Here is a 24,246-nt window from a genome sequence, read left to right on the forward strand (position 1 = left end):
TTGTGTCAATCCTGAAACTGGATCAGTTATTGCAATGTCACGGGAGAGTGGCTCCCGATACAGCTGTCCATTAGCTGCTTTAACCAGTATGTAATCAGGTGTCTCTGTGTTTCCTGGTAGTTTGGAGGGATGTATCAGGGTTCATGATGCCCCTGAGTCACACAAGAATTTGACTTCCCCTCCCTTCTACCAAGAGTGTAACTTCTGGTTTTGTGTCTGCTAAATAGAGCTCCAGGCTCAATAAAGCTAGGTCTAATATTTCATCTTCTTCATTGTCACTTAACTTCCTGCACTTCCTGTACTCCCTCTATCACATTCTCATTTGTCCCTTCTTTGCTAGCCCCTTCTAGTGATTCCTGACTACCATATAGTCAGTCATCACCCTCCTTGTCTTCCGTTGTTGCCTTCTTATTTTTTCTGCAATCCTTTGCCAAGTGTCCCTTTCTACCGCATTTAAAACATTCACCCCTTTTCTTTCGCCCTTCAAAGTCCTCTGATCGTTGATCAGATTGTTTGTTTCCCTGTGCATTTTTCTTGCCCTTTTTCACGGACTGTACTACATAAACTTCTGCTCCATCTTCTACAGAAAATACTCAAGCTTTCTTTTTCTTTTCGCTATTAAAATGCCTTTCAGCATGCCTAGCATATTCAAGTAATGACTGTAACCTGCTTGTATGATCGTCTATCATGTGTTTTGTAATAAAACTGCTTGTAGGTGCAATACTGCCCTTTAAAAATGCATTCTTTAACTGCTGTTCATATGGAGAATTTTGTGTTTGATCTTCAAGAACCTGCATTCCACAGTGGTTATTAGAACATTCTAATAGTCTGGCAGAATACCGGTCAATAGTTTCACCTTCTTGTTGGATGCCTTGATTAATACAAGTCCAGTCTGCTCTAGGCTTCCATTTTTCAGAGATGCGGTCTGTAAGACCTTTTACTCTTTTGTCTAATTCTGTGCTGCTATGTGGGAGGGGTCTTTGTGCAGCGTCAAGGGGATTCCAGTTGCCACTAATCATGTGCCAATCTGGCCCCACAATTTGTCTAACTACCTTTTCTACCTCTTCTCCATTTAAGTTATAACTCAGCCTCATTCCTTGTTAGTCTTCAGAGAATTTTCTAACATTAACTTTTGGATGGGGAATTCCCTCAGTGGCTTTCTGGATATCCTCCGGATTCCAAGGTCTATACACTAAAATAGGTGGGTCTTGATTGTCCTGACCTGCCTGAGGGTTGGGTACTTCTATAAGTGGACATATTTCTTCGCCTTCACTTATAGATCATGAATTCTTAACCATTTGCCATAACTCGATGTCTTCATTTGAGTTACCTGCCTTTGTTCGAGACCTGGTCTTGATGGGATCTCTAATATACGGTTTTATTTTCATAATGCCTCTTTCTTCAGTGACCACAGGATATCATGGGGGTGGACTAACCTGTTCACTTGCTTCATATTCATAAGGGAAGTGGAGGTGCTGATGCTATTACTAAGTTATTGTCCTCCTCATCTAAAGACATTGCTTTTGAATTTTTGTTCGTTTGTTCCCTACGGTTTACTTCCTTAATCCACCTGTGTGCCTGAGGAATTCCTAATTTATGTTGCTTTTTTACCTGACCTTTGGAATCAGTTTTGAGCTATTTGATAGGTTTGATAAGCGAGGATTTTTCAAATTTCCCGTCGAATTCGTACTTATTAACCCATTTTGAATAATATTTAATATTGTCGGCGCGCTGCGACTGCATGTATTTTGCATCTTCTGTTAACGGCGGATTTTGGGGTCTTTTGTGCAATTATTACCCATTTTGTTCTACCCTTTTATTGTTACGTAACTTCTCTTATTTTTTAACGTGGTACCACGGATTTTGTTATAGTCTCTTCAGAATGACTGCTTACTTATTCTGTTTCTCCTGATCTATGACAAGACAGTAATCTTTTCTGTCCCTGACTTGTAAGAAAAATACAGTCCTGACAAATACAATACAAATCTAGTCCCTGATCTAAAACAGAAAACAGAGAAAAGTAGATTCACCTTACCTGAGCCTACGTGATTGATCACCTGATTCGCGGAGACCCGTCCTTCAGTCACAGATCAGAAAGTGGCTGGCCTCTTTTGAATGACAATTCAGTCGGAGGGCTTTTCAAATAAGAAGAACCGATTTGGTTTCTTCCCCGTACGGTTTCAACCACCTGGCCGTCTGATCTGAGGTGAAGAGAGGGTTCTGGTCCAAAGGACCAATCTGTCAAAGGAAAAAACTTCAAAGACCAATTCACGTAAGGTTCAAGCAAGGCACCCTTTATTAACTTGCAGCAAGGAGACAAAGCATGCTGGCAGAATGGTTTGTCTGAACATTAATGATTAGTATGGTATTTTTATACAGTTCTTTCCATGTCACACAGAAATGTTACTTCTATTGCTGACGTAGTTAGACACAGCTTTCTGTATTGTTCTACAGAAAATGTTACTAGACTAATTGCTGACTAGTTGAGAATAACTGCTGATTTACAAAACATTTGAGAAAAACAACCTGGCCTTGGGGCTTATTTTAGCCCACCACAAACTTTCAATTCATCAATTGTGCAGATTTTTTTGTTTTTATTTATTTATTTTTTAATGTTCAAAGTTCCAAAATTTTGATCATATGGTCTTGGCTATATGAATGTTAAAGATTCAGAACTTTGATAATTTATATATGTGTGTGTGTGTGTGTGTGTGTGTGTGTGTGTGTGTGTGTGTGTGTGTGTGTGGGTGTATGTATCCATCCATTTCTTCTCTGTTTTTTCTATCTACCTATATGGATGGGGGAGGGGCAGCTGTGTATCAGTAGTTCTTGGAATGCTACATTTCTGTGGAAGCAGATGCCTAAGAGACCAGTGCATAGCTATTTAAAGATTTTGTTTGATAAAATCTCACAGGGGAAAATCGCAGGTTAGACTTGCTGCAAAACAAGGTGTCACTCTTGTGATGAAGCCCAGGTGTTTTCCACATCCTGTAACTCAAATCTGAATAATTCCTGGTGCCTAGGCACCCAAGCAAATGAGATCCTTTATTGGCTTGCTTGCAGGACAAAAACAATATCTTAATACTGTATTTAAAAGTATTAATTTAAAATAATTTAAAAGTATTAATTTATATACAGCAATAATCATTTGCCTGTAGCTGCACAGTCAGTGAAGCCAAGTAGAACTGGCTGTGTCTGAAGCAATTCTTTTTTTTTTTTCTTGTAGATCGAGGACAGCTTTCATTTAATAGCTTTAATAGTTTTTTCTGGTATAGAAACAGTTATGCACGTATGTAAATGTGTCTGCGTTCATGATATAGCTTTAGAATTATTTTCACTTTGGATCACATAAGTCAGGATACAGTGGTTTAATATTGGTGTGATGACAGATTCAAATAGCAGCCAAAAAGTCACCAAATTCTGTTATTTCTTACCTGACTATGCTAGTTTACCTGCTGTTCCAAAAGATGAAACACAAAGTTAGGAACCATCTATGCATAATAGGGTAAAATATGTAGCAGGTGCATGGGAAACATTTACCTGCATGCCATGTTTCTCCAGTCTTTAGGTACATATCCTGTGGAAATACTTTGGCTAGGTGATGCTTTCAGTTAACCAGTAAACATCTGAATATGTTGCATGGCCCCATGGATGTGTTATTTTTTTAGTTTTGCAGAGAACAGTTGAGGCTTGATCACTATTGATGATTGGAGGGGTTGGCCTGAGCTGGCATGGGGGGGATGACCAAGGATATTATAGAAGGAGTGAAATTAGAGTTGAATTTATTAGCCAAAATAGTAACAATGGATTCTAAGTTGGTATGTATGGTACCATTTACAGTGTATCCAGAGCACAGCAGGGTATTATTGTAAATTTTGCATAAATAGCTAAAAAGGCTTTGTAGTTTTTTTTAGTGTTGGTAGCTATCTTGTGCTAATAGATAACCTTGATACTTTTAATACTATTCTTGAGCATCTTGCTAATAAGTCTAGTTTTTATGAGTTGGAAAGGGGCAAGATTTATACAGGCTAAGATTGTTTTTTGTCACATAATTTGCTGATTATATTATTTTCAGTAGACAAGATATTTAATGTATTTATAGCTTTGCTTATTATGGAAAGGGACAGCTTTCACTATACATTGATTTAATAAATCAATTGTAACAAAGAATCAGAAAGTAAGACACTTCTAATAATAAGTTATTGAAGGGAAAAATCCACATTACCATACTAGAAATAGACTAACGCAACTAAACTTTTTTGTAGTGCATGGAGTGCCAAGATTATGTTGCAATATCATGAAAAAGTTAAGTGATTCCCTAGAGTGAGACCTGATTATAACAGTGCTTAGGGTGTGTTTAGCAATTGGTAACCACTCTCCGGGTGATATTACAATCGAGTCTCACTCTAGAGACTAACAATGTATAGTGCAGGTTGCAAAGAACAGTGACAAAAAGTAAAACAGCTTAATTTCTGCTTTTACCTCCCAACTGTCCCTGAGTTTGTCTCACTTTTGTTGTGTTCCTCATAATTGTTTTTATTTATTTATTTATTTATTTTAAATAATCGAGGATTACAGTCAATCAGTAATAGCAGACATTGAGTTTCATGCATTATATTCCTCAGAAATGCATACTGATGCAAAATTTGTTGTTCATTAACTTTTTAAGTGAATAAGAAGAATTTTTTAAAGTTCTATGCACTACAGAAATGTGTTTTCAACAGGGGTTCTTGGATTCACCTGTCAAGCTTCGCTCTCGAGGTATTTTTCATTCCATCAATGTCTGGAATACATAATAAGTCTGTTAATATTTCCCTGTATTATTGTTGTTGGGAATAATGTCATACTAATGTCAGAATCTACCCAATATGTGTTTTTGTAAAGTCAGGTGAAAATATCCACAGCAACATAGTTCAGTACTCTAAGCATTATAACTAAAATAGCTTTCCCACTGATTCTTGTGCATCTCCTGACTGAAACCACGTCCATAAAGTTTTCATAACTTGGACTTTTCCTACTTCTCACTAATTATTTAAAGGTCATTGTATTACTTCCTGATTCTTATTTATGCCTGACATCACCTAAATTGTTATAACTTGCTTTATATCAGTATGTACCTCATTAGATGTTGCTTTGTTAAGCTACTTCATCAAGGTATCTCTGACATGGAAATCATTTAATTTGTTAAATAAATTAAATTGACCTTTATGTATTATCTTCATGTATATTCTTCACTTGAATTTTATGCTTATTTCTTTTGTATTTTTAAGTTTTAATAAACTTATACGTCTCTGTAAACAGGTCTGGACAGGAAATGAGCCCCTGTTGCCAGTTCACCCATCTACTCTATAGGTACATTATTTTGATAAGAAAGAAGATGAATATGAATATCAGGTAGTAACTCCACATAGTTTTTTTAACAGCAGCAGAACAGATTTTGAATTTGGTTAGTTACGTTACAAACCCATTCTGAGCTGCATAACAATAAAAGGAGCTCATGTTTTCCAATGACTGGCAGGTGAGATGTTTTCATCTATCCCTCCACTGCAGGACCTGAGACTTTTCAAAGGTTGTACTGTCTCTGCCCAGTCAGGTGAGGGCAGAACTGGCTATTGTAGTCTGACAGTCATCACAAACAGCTGAGAATATTGAATGCTACTGTTAGATGTCAAAAATGTGAATCTGGCATTATTATGGAAGCTCATGTGCTGGTGGTACATAGTATTGGTGCTCCAGTGAAAGGTAGAAAACAAGTTCTCTATTAGCATTTAAGGTCTCATGCTTATGTTGCCAGCTGATTTGCCTGTGATTTTTAAAATATATCCATTAAAGTGTGGTTTGATTTACTGCTTAAGTTACTTTGCAAAAGCAGACTTTATGTAGGTAATGTGTGAATGTCCCTCTTCCCTCTTAAAAAAAGGTGCAATATAAACATTTCTGTATTGGTGTTAGAAGACTTAAACCTGTTGTGTTTTTTTAGGCATTGTGGCTACAGTAAAGCAGACCAAGAAGGAGATGAAGAGCTATACTTTCACTGTAAGTATATCTTTCTTCTATGCAGTGTTGTGGAAAGGTCATAAAAATCATGGATAATAAGAAATGAACTTGTCAGCATTATTCAGAAGTGCCTTGGACTTAAGGAATCTTGTAATAACTGCACAGAGTTTTTAAAACCACACATCTCCAACACAAGTCAGTAAAACAATGACCTACATAAAAGTAGAACACAGATTAAGACCAACATCTATCATGCCATTAGGTTTTATTTTTGTGCACTTGTAAGGTACACAGTTCATCAGATTTTGCATTTTCCTTTCCCAATTTTTGAATAAGTGTTTCACACCACCCTAATGATTCCCCCAGAGATGCTATAATTGATAGTTCCATGACCAGGTGGATCTGATCTTTGCCTCAGGCAAACTACTGATTAGGAAAGAAAGGGTTAGAGTTCATCTCAGTATGAGGCTGAGCTTAGCTGAGTGTGCAGAAGACAAGTTTCTCCTAGGCTGACTGATTGGAAAAGCAGTCACACAGCTAGCAAAACAGTATGTGTACTTTAAACTTTGTGCATATTTAGCTGTGTCTCTATTTCTTTTCCTCCCATTTCTTACTTTCTGACAACTGTCACAATGCACATCTTTCTCTTATCGTATATAAACAGCTGCCTTGAAACTAGTCATATATGTAGATATGAGCAGATTTGTACCTTTTAGGTGAAAACATGACTAAAAGATAAAAAATCCTGTTTACATTATAAAAGTGGAGTTGTCAAAGTTCCAGAACATGGAAATCATATAACTTCTGGTTGGGAGCCCACTTTATAATGCATGTTGCCAAGGAGATTGTGCATAGGCATTCCTATCAGATTCAGGGACAGCTTGGACAGACAAAGCAATTCTAAATGAGAGTAGGGGGAATTGCAGCTGCTTTTGGCGAATGTTAATGTATAAAGATATAAAAACAGAATATACATCGCAGTTCACTTTATTTATGACATGTATTAGGGACTGCTCTGACAAAAGGGTTGTGCTAGTCCTGTCTTACTAATATTAATAACCAAAGGATTTTTCCATTTCTTTTCAGACCCCCATCCCTTTCAGATTGTGTTTGACAGTGTAGAAAGTAGGTTAACACTGATGCCGTTTTATTGTTGTAAAGCTGAGCATCTTTGTATCATCCTGATTTCTGAAACTATTCACGTCTCTCTGTGCTGACTGAGTGGCATGGATGAATTGGTTGTTAATATCCAATCTTAAATTAAGTTCAGATTTTGCAAGATTGCAATACTTTTATGTGCTACTTAATGTAAATAGTGTCCTTAGCAAGAGGCATGAGCTAGACAATAACATTATGTTTAAGAACTAAGGGCAACACTTGTCTGTCAAATAAAATAAATGTACTTAGTCGCTTTGCGCTTTACATTAGTTTACCCCCTGCTTGCTTTTGGAAAGGTGCCTATTAAATGAGTTGGGCAAACTCATGTCTCTGTGAAATTTTTGATGTATTTAGAATGCATACAGAGGGTAATATTTTGAAAGGAGTCTACCGTTGTGTGTGCCATATAGACCTTATTGTCTTAATTTGCGTTTTTTACTCAAACATTTTTAATGTTTTCTGCTTCACAATGCACCTGACACACTCACTTCTCTTTCATCAGTTTCTTCACTGTATCTTCTCTGTGTTTGCTCTATAAGTATTTCTCTGTGAATGCAGTCAGCAATCTACAAGACATCGATTTTCTTTGGGGGTGCAGATTTTATTGCAGTTCTCTGTCAGAGTTCAGAATTTGTGTTAGTTTTCTTTGACAGCACTAATTTTTACTTTCCTTTAAAAAAAAAAAAAAAAACTTTGACTTGTATTGAGCGATTGTGTATTCTTTTATTGTTCTACTGCATTGTTTTAGTGTTATGCACTGTTTACTTTAAAAGGTTTATCTTTTTCCATATAGCCCCATAAAATTAATCTAAGTAAATTTACACTGTGTTTCTACACAGCTTATACTGATTAAAAATCACATGGCTATTCATTTTACTTACACAACACAGTTTTCAAACTACATTCTTATAGTATAGTATTTGCGAAAAACTGCCTGCTTTCATTTTTCAGTTTTTGGTTAGAGCGTGTGGTGTGTGTGTGTATATGTGTGTGTGTGTGTGTGTGTGTGTGTGTGTGTGTGTGTGTGTGTGTGTGTGTGTGTGTGTGTGTGTTTTAATATCTGTCTATCTATATATATCTATTTCTGGGTATACTTCATTTGACCGAAATCCCATTTCACTGACATTCATTTCATTGAGAGCAAATCACCTAAAGTTCACAACACTGACAACTTAATTTCACTGAAAGCTTGCAATGCTACATTTCACAACACTAAATGGGAAGCTATAGACAAACAAACTCACAAAACTAAAGCCTACCTCTTTCCACAACTTAAAAACTACTTATTTATCCTTTTAACAGAAACCAGACAATATAAAATCCAACTAAGTGGGGGGCTACCCCTCACACCCCCCAACATGGGGGGCTGTGCCCCCCAACCCCCTACCTAAATATACTAACTCCAGGTTGCACTACAGTGAGGATAAGGGCACATACCTTTTACTTGCCTCACAGTACTCTACATACTGCACATCTAGTCTATAGCTTACAATTCAGTGAAATGAGATTCAGTCAAATGAATTTTCAATAATTTGAACTTTAGATGATTTGGTCTCAGTGAAATGAATGTCAGTGAAATGGGATTTTGGTGAAGTGAAGTAGACCCAGATCTCTCTCTCTCTCTCTCTCTCTATATATATATATATATAAAATGTCCAGTAATTCGGTTTACGAATATCACTGCACACAACATTGATAAATAAACAGCAAAATTAATGAAAATACAAAATTACATACCTACAATGATAGAAAAAGAAAAGCCAATGCTTTAAAAATCATCAAATAATGCCTTTGGTGATCCTTTGAATAGTGATACTATTAGGGAAAGGGTTTTTTTAAGGTAACGTGTAGGGTTGGATTTAAGGACAGTGGCAGGATTAGGGTTAGCAAACATAGGGGTTAACAAGGGGCAGCCACCCTGTAGCTATAAAGCCACCCATAAGACACTCCTCTTATAAAAACTTACAAAATCTATTCAATCCCCATTCACTAGAAACATATGAAGCCCATTCAAATCAGTGGGTGGAGGAACAGGTAAAATGGATAGAATCCAGTTTGTGTGATAGGATTAGGGAACTAATTTCTTGTTTTATGGCTTCTCAACACATGATGTAATTCATTCCCTACGCCTACAGTACAAGATGCTTCATGCAAGACACACTGAGCCTCTCATACCTGTGTGTGTGTGTGCGTGTGTGTGTGTGTGCATGTGTGTGTGTGTGTGTGTGTGTGTGTGTGTGTGTGTGTGTGTGTGTGTGTGTGTGTGTGTGTGTATCTGTTTCTGTGAAAATATGTAAAATTCCTTTCAGCGGGTAATCTAGAAGGTACGAAATATGGCCATTAACAGGTACTTAATAAATTCACCTAATTCTGTTGACTTTACTTATTAAATAAATAATCCTAATTCTCTTCACTCTACTTATTAATAGAAAATTCACAAAACTTTTAAAGTTTTTGAGTTTTCCTTTTGTAATAATAAAATAATGAGTCTGTCTTTTACTTGTTACTGCTGCCTCCTGCATTATATACACTTCTTTGGTTCTGTCATATTAACGTGTGCTTGAACAAGAAGAGGAACAAGGAAAAATGCACATTACAGGAAACAAGTGCACATATTTATTTTCCTTACTGTCCTTGTAATTTCCTTAAGACTTGTTAATCCTCCATGTTTATTGAGTCTAAAAGTTTCAACAGATGCTTTGTTTAAAAGAATAAGAATAATAGCTTAAAAATGTGCCATTATGTTTATATATTTTCCCAGCATTTTCATTATGCACAGTATGCACTGCTTCCATTTATTCATCAAAGATAGTGGATGGTTATTGATTTCTGGACTGTTTATTCTTTTGTCATATTTAGAAAAGTGGCAACTCTGTCCTTTTGATGAAAAAATGGTTGAATACCTACCATTTTGTTAGCTGCAACCTACATGTACTTATTTAGTTTGTTTACCTCACATATGAAGGATGTGACTTGAGACTTTATGACATGGCATATATCATACATGTACTCACTTAAAATTCAGTAGTTTACATAAATAAAGCATTTTGTTTTCAGTTTCAGCAGTTAAACATTATTTGGTGATCATAGTGGATGGTACACTTAATTTGAGGCATTAACATGATAAAATCTGTATTGTAGATCATAGTCAGATATCAGATTATGTTGTGGGTATTGCAGTTTATTTTAAGCCTTTATTGTTAAAGACTTTTTTTTCTCCTGTTGGACAACTTCAAGTAAAATTTATACATAGATAAACTTTACAGAACAGCACTGTACTTCCTTTTCACATTACTTAACACCCTAAAGTAACACTCATTAATGCAAAGTCTTTCCTTCTGGTGATTAATCTGTTTCTCTTTTGCATTTTTCCCTATCATATTCAAAATATAGCATTGTTAACATCACAGAAACTGCCATGACAGCAATCTGTGATACCATAGAAGAAGATTATAATGCCATGCAAAGTTTGAGCTAAAGAAAAAGAAGTGTTTAATGTTATAAAACTACTGAGAACCACATTGCACAGAATGTCTTAGGGAATGCAAATCAGGCTGCTTTTTATCATTACATTTTCTCCAAGATGTCCATAACTGTCTTAATGATAAGTGGAACCACCTTTCAGTGAATCTAATTTTTAAAGCTAAACTTGAAGAATACAGAAGCATGCAGCAAGCAGTCTGCTCTTTTGGCAGATAGGTTTTAATAAATTCTTTTTAACCATTCTTTGTTTAATTTGTTTCTGAAATGGTTTTACAGCAGGAAAGTTTTAGTGAACTTCTGATACCTCTCTTCAATCACTTAACTTCCTTTGACCTCAGTTTGTCTTATGGGTTTGAACACAATGCGTCAACTTAGTGAATCAAGTTCAATTTGCCATTTGCTTCCTCTTACCATTTTCCTTGAACTGTGTCTCAGAAAGAAAGCCACTGATATTTCATGTTGGTATGCTGAACTAGCTGTGGACTGTCAGAGTGTTTTATGACAGCCTGAGTGAGATGCTATCACATGCCCATTAGTGATGAACAAGGTTACTGCCAATATTTGCCCCTAATCACAAAACAGAGCATCTCTTTCCACTTTTGCTTCTTTCAGTCTTGCAAGGAGATGAGCAGGAAGTTAGCCTATTGTTTTCCTGTCACATTAAGGTATTTCTGGCCTGCCACAAACACGTTCTGGTACATTGTTTTCATCACATTAACATGCTGAACTCATTGGCACCGGGATGAACTCTGACTGCAGTCCCAGTGATCTGAGTTCAGGAGGCAGACTCAAGGCTGGAAGGTGCATGCAACAGACAAGAAGCACCTTTTTATAAATATGCGAAAATTTGTATTGGAATTGTATGAATTTAGATTCAAGTCAGCAGTATTTAACTAAATTTGTAATGATATAAAATGTTTTGTGATTGGACCTATTATTGACTCACAGATAGAGAAATAAAGATAGCAATAAAAGGTGATATCTTGCATGTTAAACTAATAAAGCATACTGAAATGTTTGCCTAATCTAACATCAGAGGCCTCACAACAGTATAGCTCAAGGTATTTAGCCCTGTATGTTTTAGCCCTCAGCAAGTGCCTCTGCCATGCAGAACAGTGCAGTAAAGAAGTCTTTTTCTGAATTAGATAAGGCCATGGATGACAACATTGCTCTTATAGTGGGTGGTGATTAGTGATACGTGAAAGTTAAACAAGAGCTCTGTTGAGGGTATTAGTAACTTTTGCATTGCTATGGGGCAACTAAGTGCTTTAGTACTCTTACCAAGGGAAAATAAACTATACTGCAGCAGTGCTTCATGTTAACACAGTGCAGATGTTTGAATATACTCACCATAACAGATGTTTGATTTATCAGGGTCACTACAGCATTATAAGGTCTTGTCCACAGTTTCCCAGGTAGAGATGATTTCTTCATCACTGCCTGTGGCTGTCAGGTGGAAGAGACAATAAAATCACACAAAAAAAAATGAAAAGAGGAAGTGCTCAGTGCTATAATATAATTGGCCTTGGAATGCCTCTTTTTGAGTACTCAAAGAACCCATTCAGCCACTTCTATGTACTATTATGGTGAGTGTGCTGTTAGTACTATATTAGCTTTACTGGTCTCTGACCCTAAAAACAAAAACTAAAACACTCATTTGTAAAAAACACAGCCATGTTTATTAATTCCTCACAATTGCTTAAGCACCTTTGTCTCTAAATTGAAACTTCTTTACAACAACATTATTAAAAAGTAAAGTAAATTTTAAGATAAATTGTTCAGTTGGATTACATGATATAGCTGCATCCAATATGAATATATAGTTTGTATTTGTTATATAAACAGTGAAAGCACTTTCATACCTCTAAACTGCCCTGATTTTGGCTTAAATTTTAGCTGTCTCCTTCTTAACTCATTACATCCAAGTGATACCTCCAGGTGCATCTGCAGTTAACTCCTTCTGACGCTTCTAGGTGTCAAATATTACTTGCTCATATTTGCATCGGTAATTCCAAACCCATGCTATGTACAAGGTTTTAAAATATTTCATTTTAAAGCTTACACAATGGCAAACTCAACTGCATTAATATTGGACATCTGTCTAGTGCAGGTAAAGAGATATTATACAACAACCCCCCATTAATATTCCAAAATGTGCACACTGATTGGTCAGCGTGCATGTTGTAAATCAAAGACGTACACTAATGGAAAAAGGTCCAGTCACCCGGAATTTTTCCATTAATATAAGTTTTTTTTTACAGCAATGGAGAATGCAAGATCTCCGTTGCTTTTGAGACACTGTCTCGCTATGTTAAAGGAGTGTAACATAGCAAGACAGCTTTAAAAAAAAGTATCGGAGATCTTCCTTTCTCCTTTGCTTTTTTTAAAGCTGTCTCACTATGTTAAACTCCTTTAACATAGCGAGACACTTTGTAAAAAGCAACGGAGATCTTGCTTTCTCCGTTGCTTCCACCCACAGCTCTGATGTACTACGTAAGCATACACACGTGCAGTACATCAGCACTGCCGCAGAATACCAGACAGCTGCGGAAGGGCAGCAGGGAGGCATTATACAATGCCATTATTTAAGAAAAGTAAGTATTTTTTTCTTAAATAATGTCATTGTATAATAGCAATAACCTACTTCTGGGTGTGGGTAATGCTGTATTTACCCACGGTTGTCTTTGTTTGGCCACTCGGGCTTCGCCCTTGTGACCAAACCACACAAAGTGTGGGTAAATCCAGCATTACCCACACCCAGGCATGGGTTATTGCTTAATTAACTGTTGTTTTATGATATTAATTTATACAGATACAATGTTTTACATTTTTATAAATATTTCAACAACCAAGTAACACAGACAGAACTTCTTAGCCTCATATGAAAGCTCTTGGCAAGATGAATAAAATGCTGCTGACAGTATGTGTGTAACATGAGTGGTTGCTGAGTTATTGTGAGCTGTTTACAAAGTATTACAAATGTAATAGTTACTAGGTTTACTGAGACATATAAAATTCAGTTTAAGACCAAGAATCTAAAGAATACTACCAATATAAAAATAGTTCGTGCTGAAGGGTTTGCTATTTGTACTTTCATAACCCAGTGGTTCCAGATATATGAACATTTCTTTGAAATGTGAGGACATAATATGATTCTGTCAGAAGGCCTAGGCTCCGCCCATTAGAAGTTACAGTGCAAACTTCCTGAGCTCCATTGGAGTGAATGAGTTAATCCCTCCTAAAAACTGCTGACTTTTGGAGAAAAGGTGATGAATTACACTTAATAAATAACTACAATAATTAATAGTCATAGGCTTCTTTTACTTCAGAAAATTTGTATTAATTCACATTCTCTTATTCTGTCTGGGTCTCCAGTTAATAGTACCAATATTTTAAAAGTATTCATGATTGTCCCTGATTATTTCTGGATTTGTCTCTGAATCTGTCAAGATTTGTGCCTGATCGGTTGAGAGCTATTCCTGTACTTGCTGTAAACTGTGTTACTAAAATAGTAAAATAGTCTGCCATTAAAAAGGAGAATCTCCCATCACAAAATATATTGGTCACAGAGCTTCTCCCTACATACCTTAAATTGTAACAAAAATACTTCCATGACAGTAATGGTCGCAGGAAACATCTCTATATGCAGTACAATAATCACAGAGAACTTCCTCTTATAGTGCATGCTGGTCAAATGTAGTCTGGTTTATTTCACAAAAGACCTAGAAGCCCACTAGCAACCATTGCCCTTGCTCAGTCCATCTCAAACATATGCATACGAAGTGACAGGCACTTTTTTGGATGCATTGCTGAGAGGTGATTAATAATGGTTACTGGATGTTCTTCGTCTCACATTGCTGCAGTCATAACCTGTGGGTAGTCCGTTGTCCTCGATCGGCCCGAATACCAAAGAGCTGGGCTGGCGTCGGTCATTGTCGCCTGGAGCTGATGTCAGTACGTAGTAGTACTTAAGCGCATGACCGACGCCATATCCTCAGTCTTTCTTGCCGCGTGGTCCGAAACAGAAGCAGCGTTTGCGAGTGCCGTTCGGCGTTCTGAAATTGTCTTTTTTCGAGTTTCAGACCGAAGACCAAGTTGGGCTAAGTACCCCGTTGGGGAAATCTTTGTCTTTTTCTTGCCTCAGTTTCCAGATGTCAGAAAACGTTAATAATTGCATTTCTTGTGGGAAACAGATACCTCATAGGGATTATCACTCTTTCTGTATTCCTTGCTTGGGGCCTGAGCACGACGTGGTCGGGTGTCGCTTTTGTGCTAGATTTAATAAGCGCACCATTAAAAGGAGATTAGACTGTGCCAGGCTTGTTTTTGGTAAAAGGTGTAACTATAACATGCTGTCGGATCCTCCGACGCCCGCTACCGCTAAAAAGCGTAAAGATAAATCAGTGAGGTCTAAACCGGATGAGTAGTCCGTTGCGGACGCCGGTTCTACGGAGCCTCCGGTTGAATCTGTGGATCCTGCCGAGGGTTCGGCTGAATCCCAGGGTGAACCTTTACTTTTGCAGGAGTTGGCCTCTCAGGATTTAGGCCCAGCTGAGGGTGCTTCTCAGGTGTCTGTAGTTCCATCCTTACAGAAGGGAATTAGGCCTTCTACTTCAGTGACTAAAGGCCATGCTAAGGCCAAACCTTGTCTTGTTGGCCCTGGTCATGGTTCTAGCTCTTTAGCCCCTGTTCCTAAAAAACATATGTTGAAAATGGCGGAGGACTTGATTACTTTGATCAGGGGTTCTATGCCCCCCCCCCCAGAGAAAAGGCCTAGGGTGGAGGCAGATTTAGAGGGAATGGATCATTCCTCTGACTACTCTGATTCCTCAGCTGAGGAAATTCAGGATTTCCCTTCTTATTCAGACTCGGATGCAGAGGATTCCTGTCCTTCTGCTTCTCCTCCAGAGGATTTTTCTTTTTCTGAGACTTTACATTCCATGAGGGAACATTTTAAGTGGGAAGGCCAGGATTTTTCAGATTCTCGGAAGAGGCTTACGGAATTTTTGTTTCTACCACAGCATAGGCCCTTGGCTATTCCTCCTGTCTTAGATGTTGTTCAGGATGTTTTTTCTGAATCTTCCCTTAATCCTGATTCTTTGCCTCCTGCCCCTGTTAAGCCGGACAGATATTATAGGTTCATAGGTTCATAGGTTCATAGGTTAGTACTAGGCTAACTGCCCTTGCGAGCCATTGTAAGCCTAGCCAATTATCCCTTGTGAGAATCGAACCCTTCACCTTGTGTTTGTAAGGCAAATACCTTAACCATTAGGCCACCCTCCCACCATAGAGTTCCAGAAGCACACAAATATTTGTACAAAAGTCCTAGAGCTGATCTGGAAACTATTATTCAAGGTCCGAAGGGTATTAGGGCTTCTGTGGTTAAGAATCCAGTTCCTTTGGATAAAGATTCTAGAGCTTTAGATAGGTGGGGGAAAAAGTGTACACCTCATCTACATTAGCTATGAGGGCGTTGAATTGCCAATTTCATATGCTGAAGTATCAGAACTTTTTGTTGGGTCAATTGAAATCTAAGGTGGATGCTTTATCTGAGGGTATAGAGTATAAGGAGCTCCAGGAGTTGGTTCATGCATCAGATCAAGTTGGCAAGCATTCTTTACAGTGTGGTTTCGATGCTCTTCAGGCTACATCCAGGGTGGCTGCTACAGGTACAGTTATTCCTAGACATGCCTGGCCTAAGGATCAAAATTTGTCAGAGCATGTTAAAGCTCGGATTTTGGATGCTCCTCTTCAATCGGAAGTACTTTTTGGTCCTCCTGTGGAATCAGTTTTGAAAAAGATGGAAGATAAGGCTAAGTCTATGCAGGCGGTCAAGGATTTTATGCAGGTACAGCCCCCTAAGTTTAGTAGGAATTGGCCTGCTAGAGGATGGTCTTATCCTTCTTCGGATTATCAGTCTAAGGGCAGGTCTAGACGTGGTAGAGGCAGAGCCCACACTCAGGGTTCTTTCAGGCCTAGGACTTTGAGTTCTCCTGCACAGTCTTCTGGTGAGGGCAGGGGTCAGCCCTTTTGTAAACAGACCCAATGACCTGTATCTTCCGCTGCCAGACCCTTCTTTACTGGCAGCTCCTCTAGGAGGAAAGTTGGGACTTTTCAAACAAAACTGGCATTTGGTCACCCAGGACAAATGGGTGTTGGACATAATAAATCACGGGTACAAGTTTTATTTTCACACCTTTCCTCCTTTCAAAGGTATGCCGGATGTGCCTCCTCAGCAAAGGATGGAGGCTCAGGAGCAAATTTCTTTACTTTTGCAGATGGGGGCAATTCAGGTGGTCCCTCCGTCAGAAGTAGGCCTAGGTTTTTATTCCCGCCTTTTCCTAGTGCCAAAGAAAGGAAACACTTGGAGGCCAATTCTGGATTTGTCCATTCTCAATACCTACCTAGACATTCCAAAGTTCAAGATGTTAACATTACAACAACTTCTGCCTATGCTAGGCAAAGATCACTGGATGGTAACCCTGGATCTCAAAGAGGCCTATCTTCACATCCCTATCAGAACCAGCTGCAGGAGATTCCTGAGATTCCAGGCTGGTATTTCTCATTATCAGTTCTCTGCATTGCCCTTTGGTTTATCTACTGCGCCCAGGGTATTCACAAAAGTTCTGGCTCCTGTGATGGCCTTCCTCAGACAGAGAGGAATACAAATTTATCCTTATTTGGATGATTGCCTGATTCTTGCTCAAAACAAGGACAGGTTACTACAACATCTCCAGTATGTAATGGCAGTTTTAAGGTGCCTAGGGTATTCTGTGAATGAAATAAAGTCCAGTCTAGTACCCTCTCAGGACTTGTGCTTTCTGGGTGTGAGACTGAATACAGCTTCTCAGATGGCATTTCTGACCCCGGACAAACAAAGAACTCTTCATCTGTACTTCCAGCAGTTATCAGTAATGTCCAGGCTGACTGCAAGGACAGTCCTTCAAGCCTTGGGGTTCATGGCATCTTGCATTCTAGTACTTCCCAATGCCAAACTGCATATGAGGAAGATACAATGGTATCTCAAAAGTGTGTGGACTCAACACTGCCACGGTTTGGACACTGTCATTCAGATTATACCTTGCATCCAGAAGGAATTCTTGTGGTGGGCTCAGGAATGTCACCTAAACAAGGGACTCTCTGTGATCCGACCAGAGGCGAGTCAGATCCTAACGACGGATGCCTCGGACTTGGCTTGGGGAGCACACTTCAATGGAAAATGGATACAAGACACGTGGCCTCCCAAACTACTACATTTGCATATCAACATGAAGGAGATGTTAGCAGTCAAATTTGCCTTGATAGCCTTCAAGGACCTACTTCAGCTGGGACAGGTGTTGATTCAAACAGACAACACAACAGTCATGTGGTACATCAACAAGCAGGGGGGAACCCATTCCTACCCTCTTTGCAGACAAGCAATGATTTTGTGGGAGACTGCTCTGAGTTTGCACATCAATCTTCAAGCACGGTTTCTGCCAGGAGCACAGAACTCCCTAGCAGATGTATTGAGCAGGCAAATTGTGGATCCCCACGAGTGGAAACTGGACCCTCAGGTATTCAAACAGTTGATCGTGGCTTGGGAGCTCCAGACATAGATCTGTTCGCTTCTCCACTGAATTTCCAACTGCCAAAATTTTGCACAAAGTTGTTCCACCCAAATGCTTGGAAAGTGGATGCTCTATCTTTCAGTTGGAACAACCTTCACGTTTATGCTTTTCCCCTCTGCCTCTTCTTCCCAAGGTACTCTTGAAAGCCAGGAGGGACAAGCCTTGCATGATTCTAATAGCACCAGATTGGCCTCGTCAGCATTGGTATCCTCTGCTGAGGAGTTTAATTCAGGAGCCTCCTTGGCCTTTGCCACAGGTTCCTCATTTGTTGTCCCAGTCAAACAATCATTTTCTCAATGTTCGAGTGCAGTCCCTGCATCTAACAGCCTGGCGTATTCTGTAATGGAGCCGGTGGGGTCTCAGCTTCCTCAACAGGTTTTAGATGTCATTTTGGAAGCCAGGCGGCCTAGTACTAGAAAAATTTATGCTGATAAATGGAAGAGATTTTTTCTTTGGAGCACAGCAAAGGGCTTTGATGTTTCAGTGCCTAATTTGAGTTTTGCACTGCAGTATCTTACTGAATTACTGGACAAGGGTTTGTCATTCTCTTCTGTGAAGGTTCATGCTGCAGCCATTTCTGCTCACTATGATTGTGACCCTCCTTTATTTTCTCACCCTTTGTTCAAACAATTTCTTAGAGGGGCAAAGAATATAAGACCCCACGTAGAGCTCCTACTCCTTCCTGGGATCTCAATTTTGTGTTGGAGAAGCTTACTTTACCTCCTTTTGAACCTGCAGCTTTGTCTGAATTGAAGTTTTGTCTTGGAAGACTGCTTTTTTGTTGGCCATTACTTCTGCTAGGAGGGTATCTGAATTGCAGGCACTCATGGCAGTTGAACCCTTTCTGATATTCCATAAGGATAGAGTTTCTTTGCGAACTAACCCTACTTTTATGCCTAAAGTGATTTCTAATGTGGCCTTGAACCAGTCTATTCATTTGCCTACGTTTTATGCTGATCCCCAAAATAAGGGGGAAAAAGTCTTGCATTCTTTGGATATCCACAGACAGTTACATTATTATTTGAGCAGAACTAAAGAGTTCAGACAGAGTCAACAGTTATTTGTTTCTTTTGCTTTGGGTTCACAAGGGAAGGCTGTTTCAAAGCAGACTATTTCTAAGTGGATTGGTCAATGTATTGCTTTTGTTATTCTCATCATGGGAAGGATGTTCCTGCTGGGATCAGGCCTCATTCTACTAGGGCTACTGCCACATCTACTGCTTTTTTTGAGGGGGGTAGCTACTAAGGATATTTTGGAGGCAGCTACTTGGAGTTCAGTACACACTTTTACTAAGCATTACCATCTCCCTCTTTATTCCAAGTCCAGGGCTGGGTTTGCCACTGCAGTTTTACAGGGCATGTTAGCAGCTCCTAATGCTACTTAGTTTGCCAGCCTCCCTTTTCCTTTGCTTTGGGATTCTACCCACAGGTTATGACTGCAGCAATGTGAGTCGAAGAACATAGTACAGTTTTGTACCTACCATAAATGTAGATGTTCGAGGATCTACATTGCTGCAGTCCAATTATCCCTCCCTCCTTCTCTATAGTTTGTGGTTGGGTGTTTACTATTTTGGCTCTGGCCTTCTTTCATTCTTAGGCCTTCTGACATCTGGGGCAAGAAAGACTGAGGATATGGCGTCGGTCATGCGCTTAAGTACTACTACGTACTGACGTCAGCTCCAGGCGACAATGACCGACGCCAGCCCAGCTCTTTGGTATTCGGGCCGATCGAGGACAGCGGACTACCCACAGGTTATGACTGCAGCAATGTAGATCCTCGAACATCTACATTTATGGTAGGTACAAAACTGTACTTTTCCTGAATTTGAAGCCAATCGCTCCATGCACTGCAGCTGCTTAAAATTTTTTGGAACTATGTTGCTCTTGCATCTTGTATCGATAATTGTTTTATTTCTACCTTTATTTTTAAAACATAACAGACTTGTGTTAAAATTAATCTGAGCAGCAACAGCAATTCCACAGGGGTGCTACAATTGTAAATGCATGCACATATCATGGTTACTATGATAGTACTGTTTTTTTTTTCTTTTTGGGTGGGGGGATGTTTCCGTCTTGTTAGATGTTGTGATAAACTTTTCTTTGCATAAAGCTGATGGCACCTTGTGACTTTTTTTTAAAGAAATCCAGGCAAAATAGATGTGCAATCTAAATCAAAGTAGCTTTAACATGATTGCTTTTATCTTTAAGAAGCTCCACATCTCAGTTCCCACATGTTTGGGCAAGGTGTTGTGGAGTGACAGGCTAGACTGATACTTACTCCTAATACAATATTGAATCCTCTTCCAACATGTCACAGCATCAACCCATACAAAAAAGAATACCTTAATTTCTTCTTCTTACTGTCTCTTTCCAAATTTTGTACAGATTGCCACATAACGTCAAATGCCTGCCATGCCAGTTTGTCATTTGAGTCTTGTTGCTTCAGTTTATTTATAGTGACACTGTTTTAACACATTGTGCATGCTGAAGATCATGGAACCTGTCTTCATTCCTCTCACTGCATAAAAGCTACAGAGAGGTGTATCTTTGAGAAGTAACTGCAGTCTGCATTCTCCATATACAAAGTGCAATGGTGTTTGAAAACCTGTTATCAGAAAGGTTCTAGTGTATGTCCCATTGGGAAGTATAATGGCCATTAAGAATCTGCTATCAGAAATGGTGATGGTTACAGAGGACCTTCCTTCATAATCATTACATATTCATCTCTACTGTCTGGGAAACCACTCATAAGATTTCAATGTGTGTCTGTGTGTGTGTGAGTGTGTGCGTGTGTGTGTGTGTGTGCATGTGTATGTGTGTGTGTGTGTGTGTGTGCATGCATTTACATCTATGTTTGAGTATGTTGGAGGGAGGTGTTGCTGTACAGACCACTGACTACTTTTCCCTTCATGGTGCTGTGCTATGCAGTAGCGTCACCACAGCATGCATGATTCTTCTGGCATCCCATCATTTATGTTACATTACATTATACACACACACACACACACACACACACACACACACACACACACACGTATAGATAAATATCTGACCTTAGGCATTGTTAGAAGAATAGAAACAAAAAGATAATATTAGCTATTAATAGGGGATTGAATCCAAGAGCCCCAGTGCATCATGCTGGTGTCACTGCCTCACTCTTGTACAATAATTTCCCTAACTGACAGTTTTCTCCAGGTATTTGCTGTATAATAAATAGTACGCCATTCACTCTGCTCTTACACAGTAGGGATAGTTCTCACCAACTCCATTCTTTCCAACCCTGTTGACCCTCCAGAGACTATTACTTCTTCTTGAACATATATTACTGGAAAATTAATGAATGCTTTCCTGCATGTCAGTAAACACAGTAGAGTGAACTATGATAGATAAGGCACAAGGAAATCAGGGCTACAACATAAGCCTCAGGTGGAATCAGATTCTTTGTTTTTTTTTTTAATCAGAGTTATAGTCTTTAGATTTTAAGCAGAAAGACAAAATGACAATAGTTTACACCATCCCATACTGTCAGAATTTCTTTAAGGATAATCCCCAAGTTATTTTTCTTTAGAAACAAACTCCAGCTTGCTATCCACTGCTTGTCATCCAGCACTTCAATGTTTATTTTATTTTTCACATTTGTAAACCAGGCACGTGTCCCTTTTCACTGGGAACCTCGGAGCAGTGCTTAGTTAAAGTGACTTGTTCAGAGCTACACACACTAGATAAATGGCTATGTAGGGAATCAGATCCTCTGTGGTTTGCTATAGGAAGCAGCTTGTTAACAGCTCAGAGCCTTAATCCACTGTGAAAACTCAAATACCTGGTATTTTATAAGACAATCTGTTATTAGTTATGGTTATCTGTTTAACTTTCCAAATATATGTGTTATAAATGGACTGTAATTTTCTGTATTAATGGAACTTATCACATCCTGGCCTCCAATGAAAGTGTGTTATGCACTGTCCCAGTTAATAAATAAAATACAATGAAAGAAGAAATAAGTATGCCTTATATTTTTCAAAATTAAAAATTGGTTTATTTTTGTTTAGCCGAATGACATCCTTCTGCTGCTGTCTGCTTGGAGAACTCCAGCAGGTGACATAGTGTTAAATCAGAAAAGGAGAATTAACGCTGTACTGGTGGTGAAACTTAATAAAACACAATGAAACATACAAAATAAAACACGGTAAGCACTTTCACAGGAAACTGCTTCGTCAGACCATAAAGAAACAGAGTACATACGCAATAAATATACTCTTCAAGCCAACAGGATTCCAAAAACCTAATTAATTAGAAACATTATTTGAGACAATAAGGTCTTCTGTATTTCAAATAGGGTCTTAAAGAGACCTTACCATTCAAAACTTATCTGCTTGCAAATTCAGTATCCAATATAATTCCCTATTCTCTGTAATATTCCTGACATCTCCCGATCTCTCTCCTAGTGTAATAGTCTCAATCACTTTAAACTTAAAATAATGGCATGCTTTGCAAGGGAATTTAAAATATTCCCCTGTCTAATATCTTGAACATGTTCCCTCATCCTATCTTTAAAACAGCAGTCCATCTTACCTACATAAAATTGTTTGCATAGCTGACATTGGGCCAAATAAACTAAATGCTTAGCAAGGCAATTGGCTACTACCCTGAAAAAATATCGGTTATTAGTGGTAGGGTGTATAAAGCTGCTATCACTATCCAGAAACAAATACAAATTACAGCTGTCACATTGAAATGTGCCAAATTGCATTTCTTTTCTCATAACATAACATCCATTTAAGTGTCTTCTTATTTCTAAATCTAAAAGAGGGTTTAAAACCAATCACACCATTAATGGGATGGTCAGAGGTAAGAATGTGCCATTTTTTCTCAATAATGCTACGTATAGAACATATATATATATATATATATATATATATATATATATATATATATGGAATATGTTATAGTGACAGGCACCCCTGCCATACAAAAGCAAGATGGAGTACCAGCACATCGATGATGTTCCCGAATAACCATGCAGTAAGTACTATAATGAAACAGAGCACTTTTTACCCAACTTTGAATTCAGCTCTTGATACATTTTGTAATTTGTGTAAACATGGTTTAAACAATTTATCAATGACTCTAGAGTTCTAAAAAAGAAAACATTTTATAACTTAACAGCAGAAGAATACTCAGCTTTATGGACTCTCCAAACTGATACTACAGTTGTTATTAAGCCATCTGACAAAGGAGGGGCCTTGGTTATTATGGATGCAGTTATTTACAATAATAGTATTTTGAATATGTTGGAAGATATTCATGTATACAAATATATTTCTATGCAAAATATTGAGGAGGTGTGAGTAGGTGTTTGTTTCATGCTATATGACTGTTTTTTTAACAGTGGCATTAGTTTTGATTTGTCTAAGTTTTTTATGGTAGGTACACTTTTAATTCCTATATTTCAGGGGCTGCCCAAAGTGCATAAGGATGTTGTTCATCCACTGTTTGGACCTATAATTTCTGGCTGTGGATGGATAATGGAATTTTTATCCATGTTTGTGAAGAGGCATCTTAGGGTGGTATTGGATAAGGTGTACATTGGATGATGACATCTTTTTTGTCACAATGGATGTTTGTTCATTGTTTACAGTTATTCCCAATAATATAGGAATAGAATTTGTTAAGAATTTTTTGTTAACATATAGTGATTATGCTTTTAATTTTATAGACCGATAAGTTTATTTATTGAGACTATTCTTGAGAACAATATTTTTTCATTTGGGATAAATATTACTATCAAAAATCAGGGGTGGTCATGGAAACCCCATGTGTCAATAGTTAAGCGAATAGTGTTATGGCATATTGGGAATCTATGTGTGTGTTTTACCATAGGTTTGTGGACAATGTATTTATTCTGTGGACTGGAGACTATGAGCAGTGAGTAATTTACCATATATTTACATAATACTAGTTCTTTTTTAAGGTTTGTTTCTCAAATTTCTAGCTCCAAG

At 38.3% G+C, this 24,246-nt stretch overlaps 1 protein-coding gene across 2 annotated transcripts in view; it reads left to right on the forward strand.

Moving 5' to 3' along the window:
- EPHA7 (EPH receptor A7) overlaps positions 1–24,246 on the forward strand; it is a 1,106,961-nt gene that overhangs the window by 909,331 nt on the left and 173,384 nt on the right. For both annotated transcript variants that reach the window (XM_044067616.1, XM_044067624.1), the window contains exon 9: positions 5,981–6,036. In XM_044067616.1, coding sequence (XP_043923551.1) covers positions 5,981–6,036 — 56 coding nt within the window. The remainder of the gene's footprint in view (positions 1–5,980; positions 6,037–24,246) is intronic.

The sequence above is a fragment of the Protopterus annectens genome, chromosome 1.part0, assembly GCF_019279795.1.
Source record: "Protopterus annectens isolate FY-2018-M chromosome 1.part0, PAN1.0, whole genome shotgun sequence".
NCBI lineage: Eukaryota > Metazoa > Chordata > Ceratodontiformes > Protopteridae > Protopterus > Protopterus annectens.